The 21,609-nt window shown below is 40.9% G+C and overlaps 1 protein-coding gene and 1 long non-coding RNA gene across 3 annotated transcripts in view; one reads left to right on the forward strand and one right to left on the reverse strand.

Annotated features, from left to right (window-relative positions):
- On the reverse strand, positions 1 to 5,424 carry LOC309451022. Its single transcript, XR_014186164.1, has 3 exons — positions 4,154 to 5,424; positions 2,354 to 2,428; positions 1 to 1,939 (listed from the first exon to the last, which is right to left on the reverse strand). It is a non-coding gene; the product is annotated as an uncharacterized lncRNA (long non-coding RNA).
- A 163-nt stretch (positions 5,425 to 5,587) lies between these two features.
- Positions 5,588 to 21,609, forward strand: part of KCMF1 (potassium channel modulatory factor 1) — a 53,297-nt gene continuing 37,275 nt past the window's right edge. The window contains exons 1-2 of one of the 2 annotated variants that reach the window (XM_082074388.1): positions 5,589 to 6,010; positions 14,286 to 14,383. Coding sequence is in view for 1 of the 2 variants with exons in the window: in XM_082074387.1 (XP_081930513.1) it covers positions 5,995 to 6,010 (16 nt within the window). In the remaining variant the exon portion in view is untranslated. Of the gene's footprint in view, positions 6,011 to 14,285; positions 14,384 to 21,609 lie in introns of both variants that reach the window. The other variant, XM_082074387.1, reaches the window with a different exon arrangement.

Consider the following 21,609-nt stretch of genomic DNA (forward strand, 5'->3'; position numbering starts at 1 on the left):
AGTTGGAAAAATTAAAAATGTTTTACTAATGCTACTAATAAGGATATAGAAAATAATACAAAATATACAAAACCAATCTTGAAAGTCTCAGCAACTGCAGAGCCGGCACCCAGATTCCTGGATTGGACTCTGCAGCCAACCGGAGCTGGATTCAGTCTGTCACTAGGCCTCAGTTCGCAGGGACGACTAGCAAGGTCCTCTCCTAATGTCGGCCATAAGCAAAAGGGAAAAGAGGGACAAGATCCTCGTGATCTCCCACTTTTATATGAAGTATTCACGTGAATGGAATGTTATACACAGTTGGTCAGTTTATTGGTCACCTGTTTCTCATTGTCCCTCTCGCGAGAGGTGCATCCATGCTTATCAATAGCTTCGCATTCCATTGCTATGTTTACCAAAACATGTATCTGGTTCTCCAGGAAAATGCAGCTAATATGAAGGCTTTAGCTGATAGGCAAATTCACTAAAAGAGAAACCTGTTTTTTAACAAAACCGGGACACCGACATAAAAAACTGACTGCTGGGAAGGATGAAAACTCTCAGCAGGGAATGACAGTGTCCTGGTTTTGGCTGGGATAGAGTTAATTTTCTTCCTAGTAGCTGGTGTAGTGCTGTGTTTTGGATTTAGTACGAGTGAAATGTTGATAACACACTGATGTTCTAGTTGTTGCTAAGGTCTTTTCAGCTTCCCATGCCCTTCCAGTGAAGAGGTGCACAAGAAGCTGGGAGGGAGCACAGCCAGGACAGCTGACCCAAACTGGCCTAAGGGTTATTCCACATCATATGACATCATGCTGGGGGAGTTGGCCAGGGGGTGGCAATTTGTTCTCAGTGGCAAGCTGGGCATCAGTTGGCGGGTGGTGAGCAATTGCATCACTTGTTTTGTATATCATTTTACTATTGTTATTGTTCTTTTCCCTTTCTGCTCTACTAAAGTGTCTTTATCTTAACCCATGAGTTTGTTGTTTGGGTTTTTTTTGTGTCCCACCCCACTGGGGGGCTGAGTGAGCAGCTGCAGCGTGGTTGACTGCCTGCCAGGTAAAACCACAACAGGGAGATCTAGGATAAACTCTGAATGCTGACTCCAAAGTGTAGTGGTCTGGAAAGGTGATTAACAAGACAGTTCCTGATTTTACCCAAGTTCAGATATATTTGCTGATAGAAGGAAAAGAGCAGCAATATATCAGGATTCTCTGCAGTGCCTGTATGCATATGTCTGACTCTGTACAAGCACTGATCAGCTTCACCTCTTCATGGCATCTGTCTGGCTTCCAAAATGATTTTGGGAACATGCAAAACCTGTTGCAGATCACCTGGGGAGTAGGCAGTACTTTCAGAGTACATGCAGGTGAATATGGGGATGCCACTGCTCAGGAAAAATGGCAGACGTGACATCTACACCTGGACTATGTGTTTAAAAATTGGAACAGCTTCTGCCACTCCTTGTTGCCAGTGAATTAAGGGCACAGCAGTGTAGCATTTGTATTGCACTTCTTAGCTGAGTCCAACATTCAAAAGGAGGAATTCTAATAAAAGTTTAAACTGATGATGAGCATTTAACAGCATATTTAGTTATGCTTAGGTCAGTTTAGCTCTGAGGCCAAATACAGTGTCCATAGAAGTGGACAGAATACAGATGTCTGCTAAAAATTCAAGCTTCACTCTCTTCCAGTGGGCTGCTCGCACTCCACTGCAAAAGCTCTACATGAGCAAAGCCATTTGATGTTCGTGATGACTCCAAGTTTGCTTGTGCTGTTTCTTAGTGGTTTGGACATTTCAAGCTTGATTGCAAAACACTGTTGGTAGTCCTGGGAAAGTAGACGGACTGAGTTCACAACAGAAAAACCATTTCCTATCTAGCATCTAGACACAGGAGTCCTAGAGTCTTTGTGGTTTTTGTTCTGTTATTGTGGCAAAACAGGCATCCTTGGTGCAGACACTGAAACAGAAAAGAAGGTCAGTATGGAAACTTCTTCCGTATCTTTCCTTATAAATTAGAAAGCAGAAAGACTGTCGTTCTCTGATTTTAAAAGTGTTCTTTACAGATCACACTGATTACAGCCAGTAAGTAGCTCTATATCACACTGAATCACTACTGAGCAAGAAGCAAAAAAGCAGCAGTTAGAAAAGGAAGCGTAGTGGGAGGCCCTGGTGTGTATCAATATATAAATTTAACATTTTACCATGTATACATTTGCAGTGCCGTATTTATCTTATGATGACCGGATTGATTCAAGCAGTTGATTTATGTAAATTTGATACCACTGTGGTGACAGCATATCTTACCACCAAGCGTGAAGCTGAACCATCAAACCAACAAGGAGCTAGTGTTGTATGTAGAGGGGTGCCTAACCTTGGTAATGACAAATCCAATCAAAGTGAAGCAGAGATCACTTCCTCAAATGGATGAAGCCTGGTAGCGATAGCACTGAAACAATTAAAAATACTGCTTCAGTGGGTTTTCAGTAGCCCACAAATGGTTGAAAGATTTCAAGGACATTGATGGACTAAGTGGCTCCCAATGTAACAGTTTCACCTCTCAGGAGCTCTGCTCTAGGATGTCACCATTCAGTTTAGTATATGAACTTGTCCTGCTCCACTCCAGACACTGAACCCTTTTACAGTGGCAGGGAAAGGAACTGCATGAGGCCACACAAGCATGCCTTCCCTATTTCAGAGGATTTTATTACTTCCGGGCACAAGTTTTATCATATTATGATTTCATGTTGGGAAAATTCATGAATTTTTCTGTTTCTTACTATGGCTTATACAATGGCCTAGTTAGTTATGAGATCTGGGTCTCTAATTGCTTGCCTGGCTCTGACCTTGAATAACCTTGTGTAAGTAAATTTTAATTTCTCAGCTTGTGTTTACCCATCAGGAAAACACTAATGTTGAAATCTTTTTCCTCATAGCTTGATAGGAAGTCTCACCTATGGGTTATTCCGCTGCACAGGGGAGAAAGGCTTTTCCCTTAGGGACAGGTGGATCAATCTACACCATAACTTTATAAACCTCACTAGAATCTTTCTCATTCTGCCTGTGGAATAACAGCATGTTGGTCTGAGAAACAATATAGTTCAAAACAATTGTATTAATAATCAAGTTAATGCTAAGAAGTTAAGAATATTTTCTACTGGTGGCCATGACCTTGTAAAGGGCCTTCACATTCTGTTATGCACTTCTTTCCACACTCAGCCAGAGTTGCCACATGCTCACCTCTGGGAGCCTGGGTGTCTTACATTTGCAGTATTTGCCCTATTTGCAGAGAAGATAATCAGCAAAATTCCCACTGAAGGATATCACACAGATGCGTTTTACATACTACTGCACATGCAGGCATATTCTAATGTGACTCTAAACATACCAAGGCTTTTATCTATATTGTCTCACTGGGTATAGACACTGGCCTTAGGGCAAGAAAACAGTATGTAATAACAGGATGACAGTTTTAATTTTGGGCTCAAGCCTACAAAGATGCAGAAGAGGCTGCAGAATTCTCCTTGGCTGCCACAGGCACTAGTGGTGTCTCAGGAAAGTCATGTGCTGAGGTGCTCACCAGCATGTTGGACCATGTGCACTCAATGGATATTCATGTGAATATCACTTAACAGAGGCCAGGAAGGTTATTAAACCATTTTGCAATTGAAGTGTGGAGAGACAAGATGATTAGCCCAAGGTCTTCCGTGACCAAAGGCTGAATCATCTCGGTCTCAGTGAAATGCCTGGGTTTCAGTATGTATTACAGGAGATGCCTGAGGAGAAGCTCCTGTGGGAGACCACTTTGCCAGAAACAGGATAAAACCGAGCACATGCCAACACAGTATCATCGTGCTCAGAGCGAGGCAGAGTTATGTACACATGGAACCCCAGCCTTGCACAGAGACAAGATATTGCTAGCCAGGTGAGTTACCAGCTTGCAAGCTAGTTTGCATTTGCAGGGACTGAAAGGTTGCATCAGCCAAGAGCACCTCATCATCTGTATTTCACATCTAGGTGCAACAATTGCCATTTGCATTGAAAAATGCCAATGCTAAAATAAAGTAGTAGGACACACTCAACCCACTGCCCTGCTCAGTGCACTGTTGCTGTGAAATGTTGGCAAGATAAGCAGTGCTTTGCCTCTGGAACTATCTTGGGAGACACCACTTACATAGTTTAGTAGTGAGTTTTATGATAGTTGCAGATTACTCTTCAGTTTCTCGTCATCTGTAGTATGCTTCTTGCCAACTCCTTGCATGGCCAGCAATTCTTCCGTTTTCAGAAGCAGTGAAGCCATTGGCTCCCATCAGTCAAAATAACACCCAGTTTCTTCTCCAGCTTATCCAATGCACACGTATTGCTTGCTTCCAGTGAAAATGCCCACAACACACTGCATTTTTAGACAGACTGTATCCAGGTTACCCTCTCAGTAGGCACTGTGTTTATGAAACTGCATGTGGCCAAGAGAAAAATGGAAGCAAAGCAGGTGGCTACAATAGAGGGGATAGAGGTGTGCACACACACCTAAGGGGGAAAAGCAGGGGCTATATAATATGACTGGCATGGGAAAGAGAAGTTGCAAGGAATGAGGTTGTCACTTCCTCCTTTCAATACTTAGTGTTCACTCCTGCCTTTCACTGCAGCTTGATGCTTAGGTCACTCTGGCATGTGGGCCCCCGAGGGCTTCAAAGCAGACTAATAAGGACATACTTAATCAACATGAATATAAAAGAATTGCAGGGCTGGGGCAGACATATGAGGGTTGTGATGCAAAATGGTTAAGATGGAGATAAAAAAGATGGAGGAATGCCACGAGCAAGGTAGGAGATGAAAACTTAAGAGGAAAATGAAGGCAAGTGGGAGTTAGCACAGACAGAAAAGGTGAGGGAGATGGTGCTATTCAGAATGAAATCTGGGCGAAGGTCAGGAAGTCATAGTAAGAAAGGCAGCACAGAATCAAGACGCTTGATGTAGGTACCCTGTGTATCTGAAACAGGGCAGGAACACTGCCATGTTGCAGGTTTTTCACTCATCTCAAGACTAACCTGCTTTTATGACAGGGTGGGAAGCAACCATGACGGGATTTAAAGTTCTCATGGTGGGGAGAGACTAAGACACTCGTCTGGAGTGTGATGACACACAACACGTGTAGCCTCCGCCTTACTGATCTGGAGCCTGACTGAGGAACACTTCTGGCAGAAGTACTCTGCGGGCCTGACAAAGGGGGAAGAGGAAAAAAATAAGAAGGAAGTCAGCCCTGTGCCCGCCCTGGAGTACGCAGTGAGCCGTTCCCCAAGGCTACCAGAACGCCTAACGCTATCAGGAACTGAAAAACTGGTTAGGGGCAAGGGCACAGGTCTCTACCACTTTTCCCCCCTCCGTTTAAATAAAAAGCTAATCAGCGTCTGTCCCCCGGTTCAGACGGACCCTGGCGTCTGCCTTGCCGCCGCCGGGCCCCGTTACCTGCGCCGCTTCCACCGCCAGCGCCCACCGCCAGCGCCCACCGCCAGCCCTCCCCGCGGCGCCCCGCCGGCAGGGCCCGCCACCGCCCTCAGCTCTCGGCCCGGCAGCCTGCGCGGGAGGGCCGCCGCCCCGGCGGGATATTTCCTCTTCCTCCCGAAGCGCGGCCGGGGCGGGAGGAGGAGAAAGGGGAAGGGGCCGGGAGCTCTCCAGCGCAGCGGGCAGCTCCACCGCCGTTGTCGCTGCGGCAGCAGGCGGAGCGGGAGGCGGCGCCAGCAGCCTGTGGGGCCCAGAGTCACAGTGTCACGGCGCCCGGGAAGCCGCTGCCGCCGGATCCGCCCCCGCAGGGCAAGCGAGGGAGAGGGAGGAGGAGGAGGAGGGAGGACGGCTTCTCGCCGCCTCTGGTATTTTTGCCCCCTTCTCGGCCCTGCCCCCGGCCCTCCGCCTCTCGCACCGGGGCTCCGTGTGTGCGGCGGCGGGCCAGGCCGCAGCGGCGCCTGAGCAGCCCGCGGGAGCCCCGAGACGGGCCTAGGCCGTCGTCTCTAGACTAGGATGTCCCGACATGAAGGTGAGCGGCGCGGGGCCCCAGGCCGCGGCGGCGGGGGCGCGTTTCGCGGCTCGGCCCGGCGTTAGGGCCTGGCGTGGCACCCTCTCGGGCGGATCATCATGGCGCCGCCGCCACCGGGAGGGGGGCCCGTGGAGCCGGCGGCGGAAGGAGGCCGCGGAGGGCGGCGGCCAGGCCTCGCTCTGCAGCGTCATGGGAGGGGAGGCGGCCGCGGCGGTTACGGCCCGTTTGTCCCCGCGGCCTGTGGCTTACCCGGCCGCCTCCCTCTCCGCCCCTCTGGGCGCGAAGCCGGGGCCTGCCGCCGCGCGCGGCCGGGAGCGGACCGGCAGCGGGCTCTTCCTTCCTTCTCCTCCCGCATCTACGCCTGAAGGACGGGCAGGCGTACGAGGCGTCCCCGGCGGGCCTGGCCGAGGTGGGCGGCGGCGCGGGGCGGCCTGCCGACGTGTCAGCTGCCGTGGCGGGTCAGGCCGGGCACAGCGTCCCCGGCGCCCCGGGTGAGCGATGCGGCTGGGATCCCGGCAGGAAGGCGGCCTGGCACTCCGGGGGAGCGGGCTGAGAGCGAGGCCTCGCTTCGTGCTGGGTGCCGCGGGTGGGGAGAGGAGCTGGGCCCCGGCGCGGGGCCTGGGGGAAGAGGTGTGCAGGCAACCTGCGTGGCCCTGCCGAGGGGTGGCCTGTGTGCTGGTAGCCGCAGGAGTTGAGCGTTTTCTCTCTGTTTTGTGGTAGAGGAAACCAGTGCTGATGTAGTGGCGTGTTTTGAGACACTAAGAGAGGCCATCAGAGAAACGCGTTTGGCTGTTTGCCCTGGTCTCGCTGGCTTTTCTGCCGTGGCTGATTTCAGTGGATAGTTTAGAACTGGTCAAAAGGAGAAGGATGGAGAGAGACCTGGAATATCTACAGGAAGAAGATGGGATTGTGAAAACAAAAGAGAAGGTCGCTTGATTTTTCTGTCCTTTTTTACCGTCAGGTGAGGTGCCTGGACCAGTATCAACATACTTTGTAAGCCCCGGGGTTGTCACCTGAAAGTATAACTTTCTGCCGTGTTAGGAACTTAATTCAGCACCTGTCTCCATTTTCCCTCTTATCTAATTTCTAATTTATCTGTTTTATGTAATCTTAAAATGTTTGGACAGAATCGTTATAGGATATTTTAATATTTTTGGCTGGTTTCTAGTTGGAAGCTTGGTGCTGGACAATGGTACATATGATGGATTTTCAGTGTGCTCTCAATACTTTGCAAACTTCTTGTTTGTGCAAGTGTGTGTGCTTCTGAATCCAGTAGCTTTTTTAAATTAAAATTTAGTAGCAGTACCAAATTCTTTCTTTCTCTTCCCACCCTCTCCCCTTACAAAATACGTATTTTTCCCAAGAGGGTGGAAATGCAGGATTTGTTGATGATGGGAGATGCAGTTTCTAACAATAGCGAATGAAACGAGTATTGATCACAAAGTTGTTGTTGGTGATGTTGTGGGACTGTGCAGTCTGTAACTCTCTGCTGTGATGCATGCATACATGATACTCTCTTCAAAGTACAGTGGTAGGATACAAGATTTTCAAGCTTCAACTAGTCAGTATTATGGAAGTCATATCATGTGTTGTTCTTCAGTGTTTTTCAGTGATAAGTGCATGGACTGTTACAAAAGGTGGTGATGTGTGCTAAAAAGGCATTTCATTCCCAGAGCAGCCTTTTTATTAAGGCAGAGGAAATTTGGAAGTAGGTTTCCTTGTAAGTATATTTCTGATGGAGGCTATATATTCTGTTGTGTGTTAAGTTCTGTTTGTAGCAGGGAAAATTACATTCTCTTGCCTGTATACTTGTTGATATTGTTAGAAGGAGTGACTGTTAATGAAGCCAGGCTTAATATTCTCTTTCTGAAGCAGTTTCATCAGTGTTTGTTCTTTCTAGATATGCCTAATAAGAAAAAATGGAAATAATTTCCTTTCCTGATAAGTGAGTGTGAGTTTGGTAATTTTGTATTGCAGATGTGGACTCCTTAGTCTGTCACTTTATCCTTGAGATACATTTTTATTAAAAAACTACTGAGTTTCTTAACTTCTCAGTGATTCGCCTCTTTACACTTCAGCTGTTTTGTTTTATGCAAGTTCAATATGAGTTATTCTAACTAATATGAAAGACATGCTTTTCCAGCTTCATGGAAAAGTGGCTTGGAGACCTAATTTTGTTAGAAATCTGGAAATCCTTAGAAATGAAATACTGAATAAAGTAATTCTTGTTTCAGTTCTGTCATTCATAGGTGACGGGTTTTGATCTAATGTGACTAGTTTGAGAAGGACTATCTTGGAAGAATATGGTATAGGGGAAAAGCAAGCTTTAATCATGTTTAGTAAGTGATATATTTTCTATGTGTTTCCTTTAAAATGGTCCATCCTCAAAGCTGCAAGCAAGATTTATTGATTGCTCCTGACAGAATCTGGATGTTGTACCAGTTTTATGATGGGAAAGTAAATCTCTGGAAGGGTAAATGCTGGGGAAGTTGGAACTCCAAGGTCTCGGGAATTTAAATAGACCATGAAGCATCTGATGGAGATTTAAGCTTACTTTCCATCGGATTTTCTTGACTGCTTTCTTTGGTGTAGTAATACCTAAAATAAAATCAGGGGTGGGTTTTTTTGCTTTTTTTTTTTAAAAAAAAAGATATTTTGTTATCCTCCAGAAAAAGTCTGGGCATAGCCCACGTTTTCAGTGTGCTCTCATTTCACACATGACTTCTGGGCTCACATTTCTCCTGAAATCAGGAAAATGGATGCAAATAGAAATATTGTTGCTCTTTCTTCAAATGTTCATTCAGCGTTAAAGAGACTGTATTGGTAATACTGTCAGGAGTATCTGTTAGTGTGTATCTGCCTCTTGCTATTGGTAGTTGCTTCTAATTTTTCAAAACCCATTTTTGTTGTGTTATGTGAAGAGACTAGTTGTTCTCTGCCTTTGGTTTTCTAGAATGCAACATGAGGTCATCCCCTGGTCTTGGATTTCATGTTGTTCCCTTTATAGGACTGACAAGCTGTGTTTCTCTGGGTTAGCCCCTCGGTTGAGGAGTATGTGGTGGTGTAGTATTTGGCAGCCTACAAGGAGCAGGTAGGTATTTATTTTTTTTATACCCTCGAAAGTATACCAGAGGGTATTTTGCATATTAAAGATTTTTTTTCTGTGGATATACACCTGGCAATGATGCTCTTTTATGGCAGTAGATACCACCTAGGAGAGCAGAAGAACAGAGAATCACAACTTCCAGGAATATAACTGTAAAGCCATTTTTTTCAAATTCTTTTGTGAAACTAGGTTGCTGGAGCATTACTGGTCATACAGGGGCTTGGCTTCAGGTTCCCTACACCCAGCAGCTCCAGAGGGCTCACAGCACCATACTGCCCGCACCTCCTGATTCTTAGTCTTGCACAGACTGCCAACACACTCCCAGTCTGAGTTCCATACTTTTTCTTATTTTCACTATTCTTCAAGCTTCAGAGAGCTAGCAGCAATGAAAATGGTGGTTGTTTTTGATGGTATCCATTAGTCAATGTTTCTTAACCAATTGGCAAATCTCTGCAGTTACACCTAGTCCCATATGAAGTTGCAAACGAATATTGGTAACAAAGCTAGGAGGTGAGAACAGTGACTGTCAGGAACATGTGAGTTTCCAGATATTCTCACCTGGCTTCAAGCACCCTGTATTTGAGTGAGCTGGAGTCTCAGTGCTCCTCTTTTTTTTGTATGTATAAATGTGTTGCGTAGAGATCCTTTAAATCAAGTGCTTATTTGTAGTAGAAGGATAAATAAGTACATCTGAAAGAAATACTCAGAACTTGGTCTTTGAAATTTAAGAAATCCTAGAGTTACACTTGAATATATAGCAACCACTTTAAAACAGCTAATGTATGGGTAGCGTAAGTTCGTATCTTCTAGCTGTTCAATGAACAGATCAGGAGTCTGAGCTGATGACATTTTCTATATGATCACTCTACAAAACATAAGTAAAACTTTATACATAACAAACTTCTTGAAAACATTAAAAGACGGAGTAATTTCCCTCCTTCTAATTACTCAATAGTTGTGTCATACTTGAGCTGCAGAAGGGTACTACAAACTTCTGTCAAGACAAATAACACTCATCAGTTTGTGCCTAACTGTTAATATTTAGTGTAGTGTCAGTTATAGAATTACTACTAAATGCAGAATTAATCTATTTTTTGCATGTAAAACCATTCAGGTAACAAGACAACGTATTTTTCATACAAAGTGTTCAAGATACTATGTTAGTGAAATACTGCATTTAATAATGAAACATGCATTTGTGAGACGTGTTACAGCTTGCTGTATTCTGTTGCATTTTAATACTTTGCTTGTGTCTTCTCCAAACATGGAATTTTACTATTCCACAATACAGAATAATGACAGATTTTTTTCATTTGTTGCTTCTACTCAGATCTGTTTTGTAGAAAATAAATCCAGATTAAGTTGTCCATGTAACATAAAACAGTGATTTTTTTTTTTATTTTTTTTTAATTTGCACTAATATTTGGCTCTGACGAAGCACTTTCTTACTCTGTATGTAAAAGTATTTCATACTATTGCTAGTTTTGCTCTATGGTAGCATATTAATGCATATAATTACAAGTGTAGTGCAGTATCTGAAAATGCGTTGGTGTGATAATTTAACTAGTGAGAGCTATGTTTAGAACATAAATAACTGCAAATGTGATTAGAAATATTGGAGCACAGCAATCCACTTTATTGTTAAACTGTTGCTTACTTTCAGTGAGAAACTGAATCATCATTTAATAATGAAAGGAGCTTGGGCACACAAATCTTTTAACTAGCAAGGTACTGGTTTTGAGGAAGACAGGTTTTCATTTAAACGAAATTTCTGGCTCTGATGGTTTAGGAAACATACTGTGTGTGAACGATAATGCTGCTGTCCCTCTGAAGTCTGTGAAGAAGGTCCTCCAAAAATATGTGGAAAGAGAGACCATTTTTCTCAGGTTTATGATAAGAAGTAATGGTAATGCCATGGTTCAAATATTCTTTGTGAAACAGGAGAAAAAAATTAGGTTAAGTGATCAGTGTTGAAAGGTTGATAGCCAGTATCTTAAGCAGAAAAACTGGGACAGAATTTTAATACTTTTAACATTATTGGGTGGGGTTGAAGGGAGAAGACCATGGTGAAATACCTCTGACTTCCAAATTTTTGCTTGAACTAGCGGTGACCAGAAGGGATTCAGATGAAGCTTACAGAGCCACGCAAGTTGCTTGAGCCATACTGGGCAAATACAATTTGTACATGTTATAAAAAAAAAAAAAAAAGCTTTTTAAATACCTTTGCATGTCTACATTACTGATAATATTTGAGGAAGAGTAGGGGGTGTCACTGTTCATAGTTGTCTTTATTGTTGTTACTTCAGTTACTGTTAAGAAATACAAAAATGGAACAGTGACTAGTACCAAAAGTGTTAGTACATTCAAGAAGCTGCTGGACACAGCAGCAGATTGGACGAACAGCACTCAGGAGTTGGGATGTGCCAGAGTTTGGTTACACAGACAGCAGTAATTCAACCTTCTTTGAGTGTCTGCATTGTGTAATTACACAGCTGCATACTACCTACTCCATACCACCCCTCTCTCCCTCCCTTAGGATGTGTGGGAGGGTTTTGTATGTTAGACCACTGATCTGTGTTCGGGAGTGTATAGCAAACGGGTAGGTAGAAAGGATGGTTGAGGTGTTGATGACAGAGTTTTGTTCTGGAAAGTTGGATTGACCCTCCCTCCTGTCCTCTGCAGCAGAGCTGATGTGAACTGCTAGGCAAATCACTTTGGCAAGAATTCACAGGTAGCTTTTAGCTGTTTGTTCCTCATGTTATGAAGGCTTGATTTGAGATTTTTGGGATCTGAGCATTTACAACTGCAACTGTAGCAACTGAGCAATACACTTTGAAAAATCAAATATTCTGAAAAATCTGTTCTTTGACATTTCAGGTTGGGCAACTGGATTCAGTGGAGTTGTGGTTATAATCTTTACATGCCTTGGTTTCCGTCTGTTTCAAGAGAAGGAAAACACTGCTTAGAAGTGCTGTTAATTTGTTGATATTTGTGCTGCACCAGAATGCTATAGAGAAATACTTGCAGGAAAAGACATTGATAAAATCCATAGTTAATGCAATTTTTTGTAAGTATGTCATAAATAAAGACTCAGACTGACCAATGATGATAAAACAAATATTTTTTCGGTTTGTTTACTGAACACCATATACTTTGCTGCACTGAGGTGGTGTCTTTCTAGAAAGGAATGTAATTGTGTTAGATTGCATTTCCTATTCTGATAATGGATCGATACTATGATACATGTATTTTAATATGAGCAAGATTGTGAGTTTTGAAGAGTGTTTTGTTTGTTTTTTCTATTGCTCTTGGAATCACTTGGGCTAAATTCTACGCATCCCGTGCATTCTTTACAGGATTTGGAGTAGATGAGTGGGTTTGGTAGCAGTAGGTTCTGGAAATGGAGTCATAATGGAGAAGAGATATACAAACAACTATAGCCAGCAATGCTGCTCACCCATACAGAAACATCGTTATAAGGCACTGTGAGCAGCTCAGGCACACTGAGTTCAGAGAACTCAAAAAGAGTGCTGTGAGTGATTCAGAACACGTATGTGAGGTAATTACTGCATGGATGGAAATTGAAAAGGTGTTCGCTGCAACAATGCTGATATGGAGAGGGAAGCTTAAAGAAAGGCATCATCTGCATGAAAGTGTAATCTTCCCTTTTGAACACAAGAGGATATTTCATGAATTCAAGAGGGTGATTAAAACTAAGGTGCTTTTTCATACAGTAGGTAATGAGATTGTGGAGAATTTTTTCACTGAAGATTCTTGAGGCTACCTAGTATCCAGATTAAACAATTAAATTTTTGGATTTCATCTTAAATTTTATACTCCAGGTTTCTTAACTTTTTCAGATTTGAATGTGGCTGTTGAGTATCTCAAATCTTATGTCCCATTTTGTTCCTGCACCTTTCCCTGAAGCATCACCTGAATATCTGTTTTGAAGTTACTTTTACTAGTTTTTGTGCGTGTGGTCCTTACAGTTATCCACATTTTTATCTTTGCAAAGCATTATTACAGTTAATTTTGACACAATGAAGACCATTTTGCATTCAGTGTGGAGCACAGAGACAAGCATATTAGTTTAGCTATTTTAGAATATATATGTAAACCCGAGGTTTCAGTTTAGAGCTATTTTAAAAGTTTTATTTGGCTTATTGACACTGTTGATAAGTGAGGGCTGTACCAAGTGTCTTCATCTTTAGTATGAATTTTATCACTCACATAACTGCTCTTCACCCACAGGATTCAGAATGTATTTCAAAGGTATGTGCAGGTGGTAGCTGGATTTCTGCCACTTGAAGTCATTGGTTCTAGTTCAGAATTCAGTTTCAAGTATGGATACAAGTCACTGGAGCCTCTGACATATTTGGGAAAATTTACTTCCCTCCCCCCAGGTTTATTCTGAGAATGTAGTTAAAGTGTTAGGAAGAGGATGGAATTTGGTTTTGGGAATTTTAATATTTTTTAATGTTAAACTATTTAAATGAATTATTTTTTTTTTTAGACTGACTAAGCCTATGATTTGCCTTTGTACAAGAATTCCTCTTTTTATTGCCCATTTGTCACCCTGCAGTGAATTTCATGTGTGTTAATTCTTTCTATTGTGATCGCTTTATTTGGAGCTTTTAGAAGACTTTCTCTAAAAGTCGCCCGATTTCCAGTTGGAGAACCTGTGTGGAACTTTTTTATTACAACTAAACAGGGAAATGGGAAACCATGATGTTTCTCCCATTTGCATGTGGGATATCAGGTAGGGATTTTATGTCTTGTTAGAAGGCACTCAGGAAAGTCTCCTGAAGACTCCATTGCGCTGAGTTTTAAAGATGCAATTGCATTCTTAGAAATTTTTGACTCACTGGGACATTTCAGTGACATACACTGTTCGCACCTATCACTTCATACAGCTTCCCTGTGGTATTTAAAATTAGTTTTTATTTTCAGTATTTGCATAGAATTTCACATTTTAATCAAAATACAATTGATTCTGTTCCATGCTTGATCTGGATCATCCCACTGCCATGAGTGACAAAATCCAGCTGAAGAAAGACACCAGCTTAAAATCATTAAAAATATATCGCAAAAGTAAGATGAAGCAACAAAGTTTTTTTTTAAAAAAATCATAACTCCTTTTTTTTTTTTTTTTTTTTTTTCTTACCTCAGGTCATATTTGGTCTTCCCCCATCACTTCTGCCACTTCTGCCAGATTCTTTTTGGGAGGCAATGTTTCTTGTCTTGACTGACAAGAGGTGCTGTCTCTGGTAGGATAAATGATCTTTGGTTTCCTTCTTTTTGTCTTTGATCTCTTTTACCCTCTTATTTAATTGTCATTGTGCTTCCTTCCCTTTGCTGTGCTCTCCCTCTGCTACTTTGCTCCGTAGCATGCACTAGGGTGGGATTCTCAAAAACAACCTGGGCAGTGGTAGACCCAGGTTGGGCCTGGGCCTGCCTCTATAAGCCTCTTTGGTTGAAAATCCAAGCTTTAGTGTTTCTTGGTAGCACAACTAGCCATTGCTTATTTCAGAAAATAGCTGTTGCTGTAAATGTTTTCAGGCAGCAGTTTCTCTGCCCTGTTAAAGACATTGATTTGTGTTTTATTTCTTAGATTAGTTGAAGTGGCTTTAGTAACTAGTCCAGGTTATGACAGGTTCTTTCATTATTTGTTGAGGGGAGCCATTGTTTACATAACTTCAGTAACAGTTGTTTCCTAGTGTAAATTATATTTATGGTCTGACTTCTGTTAGCTTATTGATACTAAAGCAGCCAGTATTCTTGGCTGAAGATGATTATTTCTAGCCAGCTGTCTTTGACGGTATTTACCCCAAAAAATTGAAAGGATGAGGTGAAGTATTTATGTATAAACAGTGTAGAAATTAGCATGAACTAATGTGACAGGTGGAATGAAGCTGTTTGAGAATATCAGTATTCATATTAGGATTTTAATTTTAAACAAATTTCTAAATAAATTCTGTACATCTACAGACCGACATTGCTGGTCTCCAGATGCTTGATAGTATCACAGGAATTTTGTGGCAGCTTCTGGAAATGAACACCTGAGTGTGTGCCTAGAACAACATCCTGGAGGCATCCTGGAGGTGGCTGCTTGGACAGCAGTGCTGTGAGCTGTTAAACAGGTGATATTATCTGGATACTCTATCAAGTGTCCTAGCACCAGCAGCAATAGATAATACAAGATTTTCGAGGTCAGAAATGTATTAAGACTTGGATGATGGTCAGTAACTTCTGTATTCCAAATAAATTATTCTGTTAAGAAACAGTGTTTGGTCTTCTCGGTGATATGTTTTTTGCATAATTTAACATTGTGTTTGTGTGTATTAGCTGTACATGCTTTAGAAATCAGTGTTCATCTGGAATGAATTTGAAACTGCTGGGCATCTGAGTGTAAACCTTTGTTGGTTGGACTTACTTTTTGATACTTAGAAGGAAATTATCTCTGAAGAAATCTATAATTTGCGCACAAAGGCTTGTTTGTGCTCAGGATACCATCACCTGACTTTCACTTCAACAAAGCAAATGTTTCAGTTATTGCAAACATATGCATATGCTTTTAATATAGGCAGTAACAATGAGATGTGCCTAACACAAATACTGTTTAGTGTACAGGTATTATGGTATATCAGTATCAAGCTGAAGTGTGGATTGTCTCTAAAAGTGGAAAATATCCATAGTGAGAAGGGTCTTGTGATTCACTGCTGAAATCAGGTCTGTGAGAGCACGTTCACCAAGAGTAATAGTGGTGAACACACAACTGGACAGACACTGTTCTACCAATGCAGTTTCCAAAGTTTTCTTCTGACTTTATCTCCCTACTTTCCAAAAGTAAGTAATGCCACTGACTTCGCCACCTGAATTATTATGGGCGATTGGACTAGATGATCTTTCGAGGTCCCTTCCAATCCCTAACATTCTGTGATTCTATTGCTGCTGTTGTTTTTCATATGTCCAGAGTAGACTTTCTCCATAACCTTACCTGTGGAAAATGAGGTAAGATTGGGAAAGAGAATTCAGGATACTCTTGAAGAAAAAGACACCTAAGCTTTGCAAAAGTAACCTGTAGAGAGTGCAGAGTTTTCTACACCATGACTAAACTTTTTTCAATTTAGATATGTGTAGATAGCTCAGGTGATCTTAATTCCATACCTGTCTTCTATCGTTTGTGGTGTTCTGATAAGATTAAAATGTCAGCGTAGTTTGATCACTGACTGTACAGATGGAAGTTGGTTACTTCTGCTATAAACCATGACCATTTTTTTTTATTGTTTAGAGTTGTATTTGTTAATTGTATTAGTTAGATACCTTACCGATTTAAGAAGATGGAGTAGAAGCTGACAGAGTGTCTTGGCTCAGGAGGAGGTCAGATACATTTTGCAGCTTTCTTCTCCCTTGTTTATCTTCAGTTTTGCAAAACTGTAAAGGTGAATAAACCCTCCTGAATACAGAAAGATTGGATGCTTTGATCTGCAAGTATCTTTTACCAGGTTGTTTTGGTGTAAGGCGTGTGAATTGCCAGGCAGAATGTGACAGCATATAGTGTTCCTCATTCAGGAAGACTTTTGTGAGGAGCTGAGAATACAGCTTCAGATTTTGCTATAGAAGAGTGACTTTATAAGTAAAGGTTCCTTAGAATGTAACCTTCACTTTAAAAATGAAGAGTCCTTAGAATAATTGACTGTTACTATTCAAATTTGGAGTGGTAGACATTGCTATGAATAACATTCTTGTGTTATTCCAAACCGCTATCTGAAAGTTTATTTAGAAGCAGAGGATCTGCAGGATGCAAATTCTAAGCTTAACTGATGAAGTCACATGAAAAATAATGGAGGGTTGTAATAGGTTTGGGGTTGTTTTGTAGTCTGTTATGATATTATCCAACACTTAAGTATTGGAACCAGTTACTAGGAGGTGTCATGTTCATTGTATCTCAGAGCTCAGGTAATACTTTGTTCTTGGCAGTATTCAGAATTAAAGGCAAATGACCAGAAAGGTGAAGGAGTGGATTGTCGAGAACTGCATGCTAGCATAAAGTTTTCTAGGCAAGAATAAAGTACTTTGGGGTGATAACTGATTGAGGTATAGCACTTCAGCCTCTAGATTGGAGGAATTCTGTGATGTGTTTTTTGCAGAGGAAGTATTTCCTGTCTGCAGATGATTAACTCTGTTTGTAGTGACTTCATTAAAATTTGTGTTGAGGTTTTTCCAAACCTATTTTTGCGTTCTTCTAATGTCCCTATTCACAAATTAATGCTTTTGAAGTAAGCAGACGCTTCCTTGTGTGATATCGTGTTGTATTAAATGTCCCTAATCTGTAAGATGACACTGCCTGCACACTCTTTCATAGTGCTGAGCACAGGCAGATCATTTCAAAACTTACTTCAATTAAGATATATCACATTTGTTTGTACAGTTGGTTTTTCTCGTATCCTTAAAATACTGTTTGGTACATTTTGTAACTGCAGCATGGCATCTGCACCCATAGTAGGTAGTGAAACCTAATGTGTATTGGTGTGTCCTGTTCTTGTTTCTTAACTTTTGAAGTGAGGTGTATTTGATCTGTTTGGTAAAGTGCAGTATTATTAGGCACCTGCTTTGTTAATGTACTTCAGCAAATAAAAACATCTCTCTTATTTTTTTGATTTATTATACAAAAGCATGTTTTTTTGTTAAAACTCAATTTCCAATTTTTTAGAAATCTATGGTAAACAAGATTTCCTTTTTATGTGTAGTTGTTTTTCAATTGTTAAATTAGATTCCTGTTCTGAGTATTCCTCTGCAACTGTAAGTTTCAGGCTATTTCCATCTGTGTGATCCTTTGTGGAAATGCAGTTTTCTAAATGGTTTTGATGTCGTTTAATTCTGAATGTTTTGCTCTAGAGCAAGGCTTAATGACTGTCTCCTATTCACAGTAAGAATGAGGGGCTTCAGAAAGCTTTTGTCTGAAGCAGGGTCATAAGCACTGTGGTACCTGTCTGACTCTTGTGGTGTAAGTCAGAGTACGTGGGAATTTGCTTCATTAAAATTCAATGTGAGGATTTGAGAGATCTGAGTGGCAGGCTAAAACAAAGATCTATTTTTTCGTCTTCATTCTGCCTTTCAGTGTTTCTACCTGTAACAAAACAGCTACACTGAAACCACACTGATTGTTTTGCTCAGAGTTGTTTCTCCTTCAAATGGAATATAGGTGCTCTAAATACTGACTTCACTGTATCTTCAGCTTCTATGCAGATAACAATAGAGATTGTTTTTTCCTTTTGAAATTGTAAGTGGCAGCTTTCAGTTCCAGGAATAAAAATGAACTCTTCTTCCATCTTACATTTTTAATATGGTTGGGATTTTATGGTAAAATAATAGTGAAGATGATGAACTTACATTTAATGTTTTCTACAGTAAACTAGTCCCTTGTTATCTTGTTTGACAGACTTGCAATTATTTTTCATACTTGTCCCAAGTGATGCTTTCCTTTTTAGTGTGTTCAGTTAAAAAATCCCAGTTCTGTAGTGTTTTTCCTGAGAATTGGGTTTACCTTGAGAATAGGCTTGAACAGAATTTTTTTAAATGTTTTTTCCTAAATTAAAAAAAAAAGTATTTTTTAAGAGATTGAGTTAATTACAGTAAAAAGACCTAAGTACTGAAGATTCATGAACTGTGATTAATAAATCAATGATGGCTTTTAATGTTTAGTGACAGATTGAAAGCAATTTAGGAAAATGACCTGCGTAATTTTCAAAGAGGGTGGTTAGTAAATTGTTCTGAAATCTAAGTTGGATATATGTGTAAAGGTTGAATGGGACTGTCAAGGAAGTGTTCAGAAGGTGATATTCTTACAGTCTTTGGTTCTTTATGCATATGTGGTATAAGAGAAGAAAAAAGAAACTACAATGAATAAAGATAAATTAAACTCTTCCTAATGAGAGGAAGAAAGAGAAAGGTAAGCATTTCAGTATGGCTTGGAAATGGCTGGGTTGCCAGGTATAAGCAATTAGCAAAGAAGTGTGTGCCACAGTGGATTGGAAAGGGAGAGAGGAATGGAACAAACTCAGAGCCTGAAGCAGGCCTGAAAACTTTTTTTGCTTTAGGATACTGCATTTCCCACAGCACTTTTCTGGTTTAGCTGTCATGTCATAAGCAAATGTAGTTTCTGCAGGCACATTACCAGCCTGAGAAGCTGTTCTCTGTAGCAAAGAGTGGGAGTAAAAGTGGTTACTAAGGCTATGTTCATAGTAAGAAAAACGCTTGAGAAAGCCCAGGGTAGAACACTGCTATTACTTAATACAGTATAGGTTTTTAACCTCCTGTTGCAATTTTTAAAAATAAGTTTGTTATCATTCTGTCCTGTGTTCAGAGAAACTCAATTCAAGTTCCTAGGCCTCTTATGGTGTTAAGGAAAGATAATTTCTTTTTCTGACATTTTGGTGCCATTCAAGCTGATGATTTTGGAATAGGCTGTAAATGTTAAAGTGTTGTGCTCCTCTCTGTGAACTTAGTTGGGTGATAGGTAGAAATCCAGGTATGGCTGCCTGCCATTTATCAGACCACCACTGCTTTCTTTAGTGAAGAGGAGAACCACTTGTTCTTTCCCTCCTTCTTGCAGCTGCTTTCTGGATCTGTTTCCCTGACATGAAAAGTCTGTGTATTTCCAGACTGCCTTGTGCAAGTCTTTAAGTCTCAGCTATCATGTTGTAATTGCAAGTTATTACCATGAGAGCTGGAGCATTTACTGCATGAAAACTTCCATCTTTCACTTCTAGCTCTGTGGTTGCCCAGCCAGTGCTGCCTGGTTCCTGCATTGCTGCCTGTACTGAATATTAACCTCTTCTCTGTGCTGCAGGGGAGAGAAGCTTGCCATGTTTGCCTCCTTTTGGAGTGTTTAAGTATCCTAAGAGGGTCAGGAGTGAGTCTGATGGTTCAAAAGGAAGCGAAACTGAGTGTGTATTCCAGACACCAGAGCTATGAGTGTACCTAAATAGGATATTTAATTTCTGCTAAGTTTTTTGCAAAGGGTGGCATTTACAAGAAAAATTGTTGAATTTTGTGGCTGCCAGGTGTATCAAGTATTGATATTTTTTCTTATCTACCTAAAAGAGTGACTCATAGAAAAGGGAGTTAAGGCTGTTGAGTCTTCACACACTTTAACTGATGTGTTCAGTTGAACCATACTACTCGGTTCTCTCCGAAGCTTGATTTAACATGTCTTGGTCTCCTTGTTTTTTTTTTTTTCCTTGTTTTTTTTTTTGGGTCACTCTTTTTAAATTACACTCGAAACCAAAATATGCAAAGGTTTTTTTTTCTGAGAAGATCACCTCTTAATTCTGCATACCTCAACAGAGAAGTACTAGTTAATCTGTTTAATTTCTTTGGGGGGTTTTCTTAGTGTTTCCTTGTGTTTCTTAAACCTATAAAACTCATATATGTATGATGTTCCTTCCTCCAGCCCAGTTTTCTCTTTCAGTTCATGTTTGCTTCAGCTCAGTATTTCTGTTGTCTCTTTAGTCCTGAAATAAACTCAGGAATCCAGTGCTGTCCTATTAAATGAGAATCTTGGCCATTGATTTTTCTAGATGCAGGATTTAGGCGATCGCTGTTACTGTTATTTTCTTGCCCTGGCACTGTTTACAGCTTCCTCAGTTTAAGTATTTTTCTGTTAATAGAATTCACATGCTGTTTGCCATTTTCCAGATTAACAGAGTTGTTAAATAAGGGCATATTTGGTGCCAGTTCCCTTTGCTGCCACGTTACAAACTTCCTGTGCTCTGATAAATGTGTTGCAATTTGCTTAATTTTAATGTGTTTTATGGTACTTTAGCAGGCTTTCATGTTGTGATGGTTTTGATGGTCAAATTAAATTATATTAATCTAGTGATGAAACATGTGAGACAGACTGTCAAATATTAAATTAGAAGTCCAGATCCGCCTGGTCAAAAATTCTTTGCAATGTACACAGTTTCTGGTTCTCCTTTAAAAGTCTTAAACATGTCTGGCAAAACCTTTCACTGTGAATCACTTCTCATGACTGGTTAAGAATTCTGCTGTTTTCTAAATGTTTAGATATGTTAAATGTAATTATCTATTCAGAGAAGATACTAAACATTTTTGTTGAAAATACAGAAGTCTGTGGTACTGAGTGAAAACATCTTTGTACTGTAGGGGGCCAGGACTTAAAACTGTAATCTAGCTTTCTCTGTCTGAATTTAAGAAACAATTAGTGAAGAGTGATCAGGATATGAAGCCTAGAAAATGCTATTTAGATTGTCAGTAACTACTTAATACACTTTTTTGGCTATTGTATCTGGAGAAAAAGTGTTTTGTGGTGTTTGCACTAACTTGTGAAACTAATAAAACAAAAAATAGAAGTCACAGCAAATACTGTTCTAGGAAACATAATAGCTCTCCTCCACTAAATATGGATTCTATATTTATATTTTGCTGAACAAAATTCCTTAGATACAAACAGGGTAGGCTAGATAAAAAA

Source organism: Streptopelia decaocto (assembly GCF_964273445.1).
Source record: "Streptopelia decaocto genome assembly, chromosome: Z".
Taxonomy (NCBI): Eukaryota; Metazoa; Chordata; class Aves; order Columbiformes; family Columbidae; genus Streptopelia; species Streptopelia decaocto.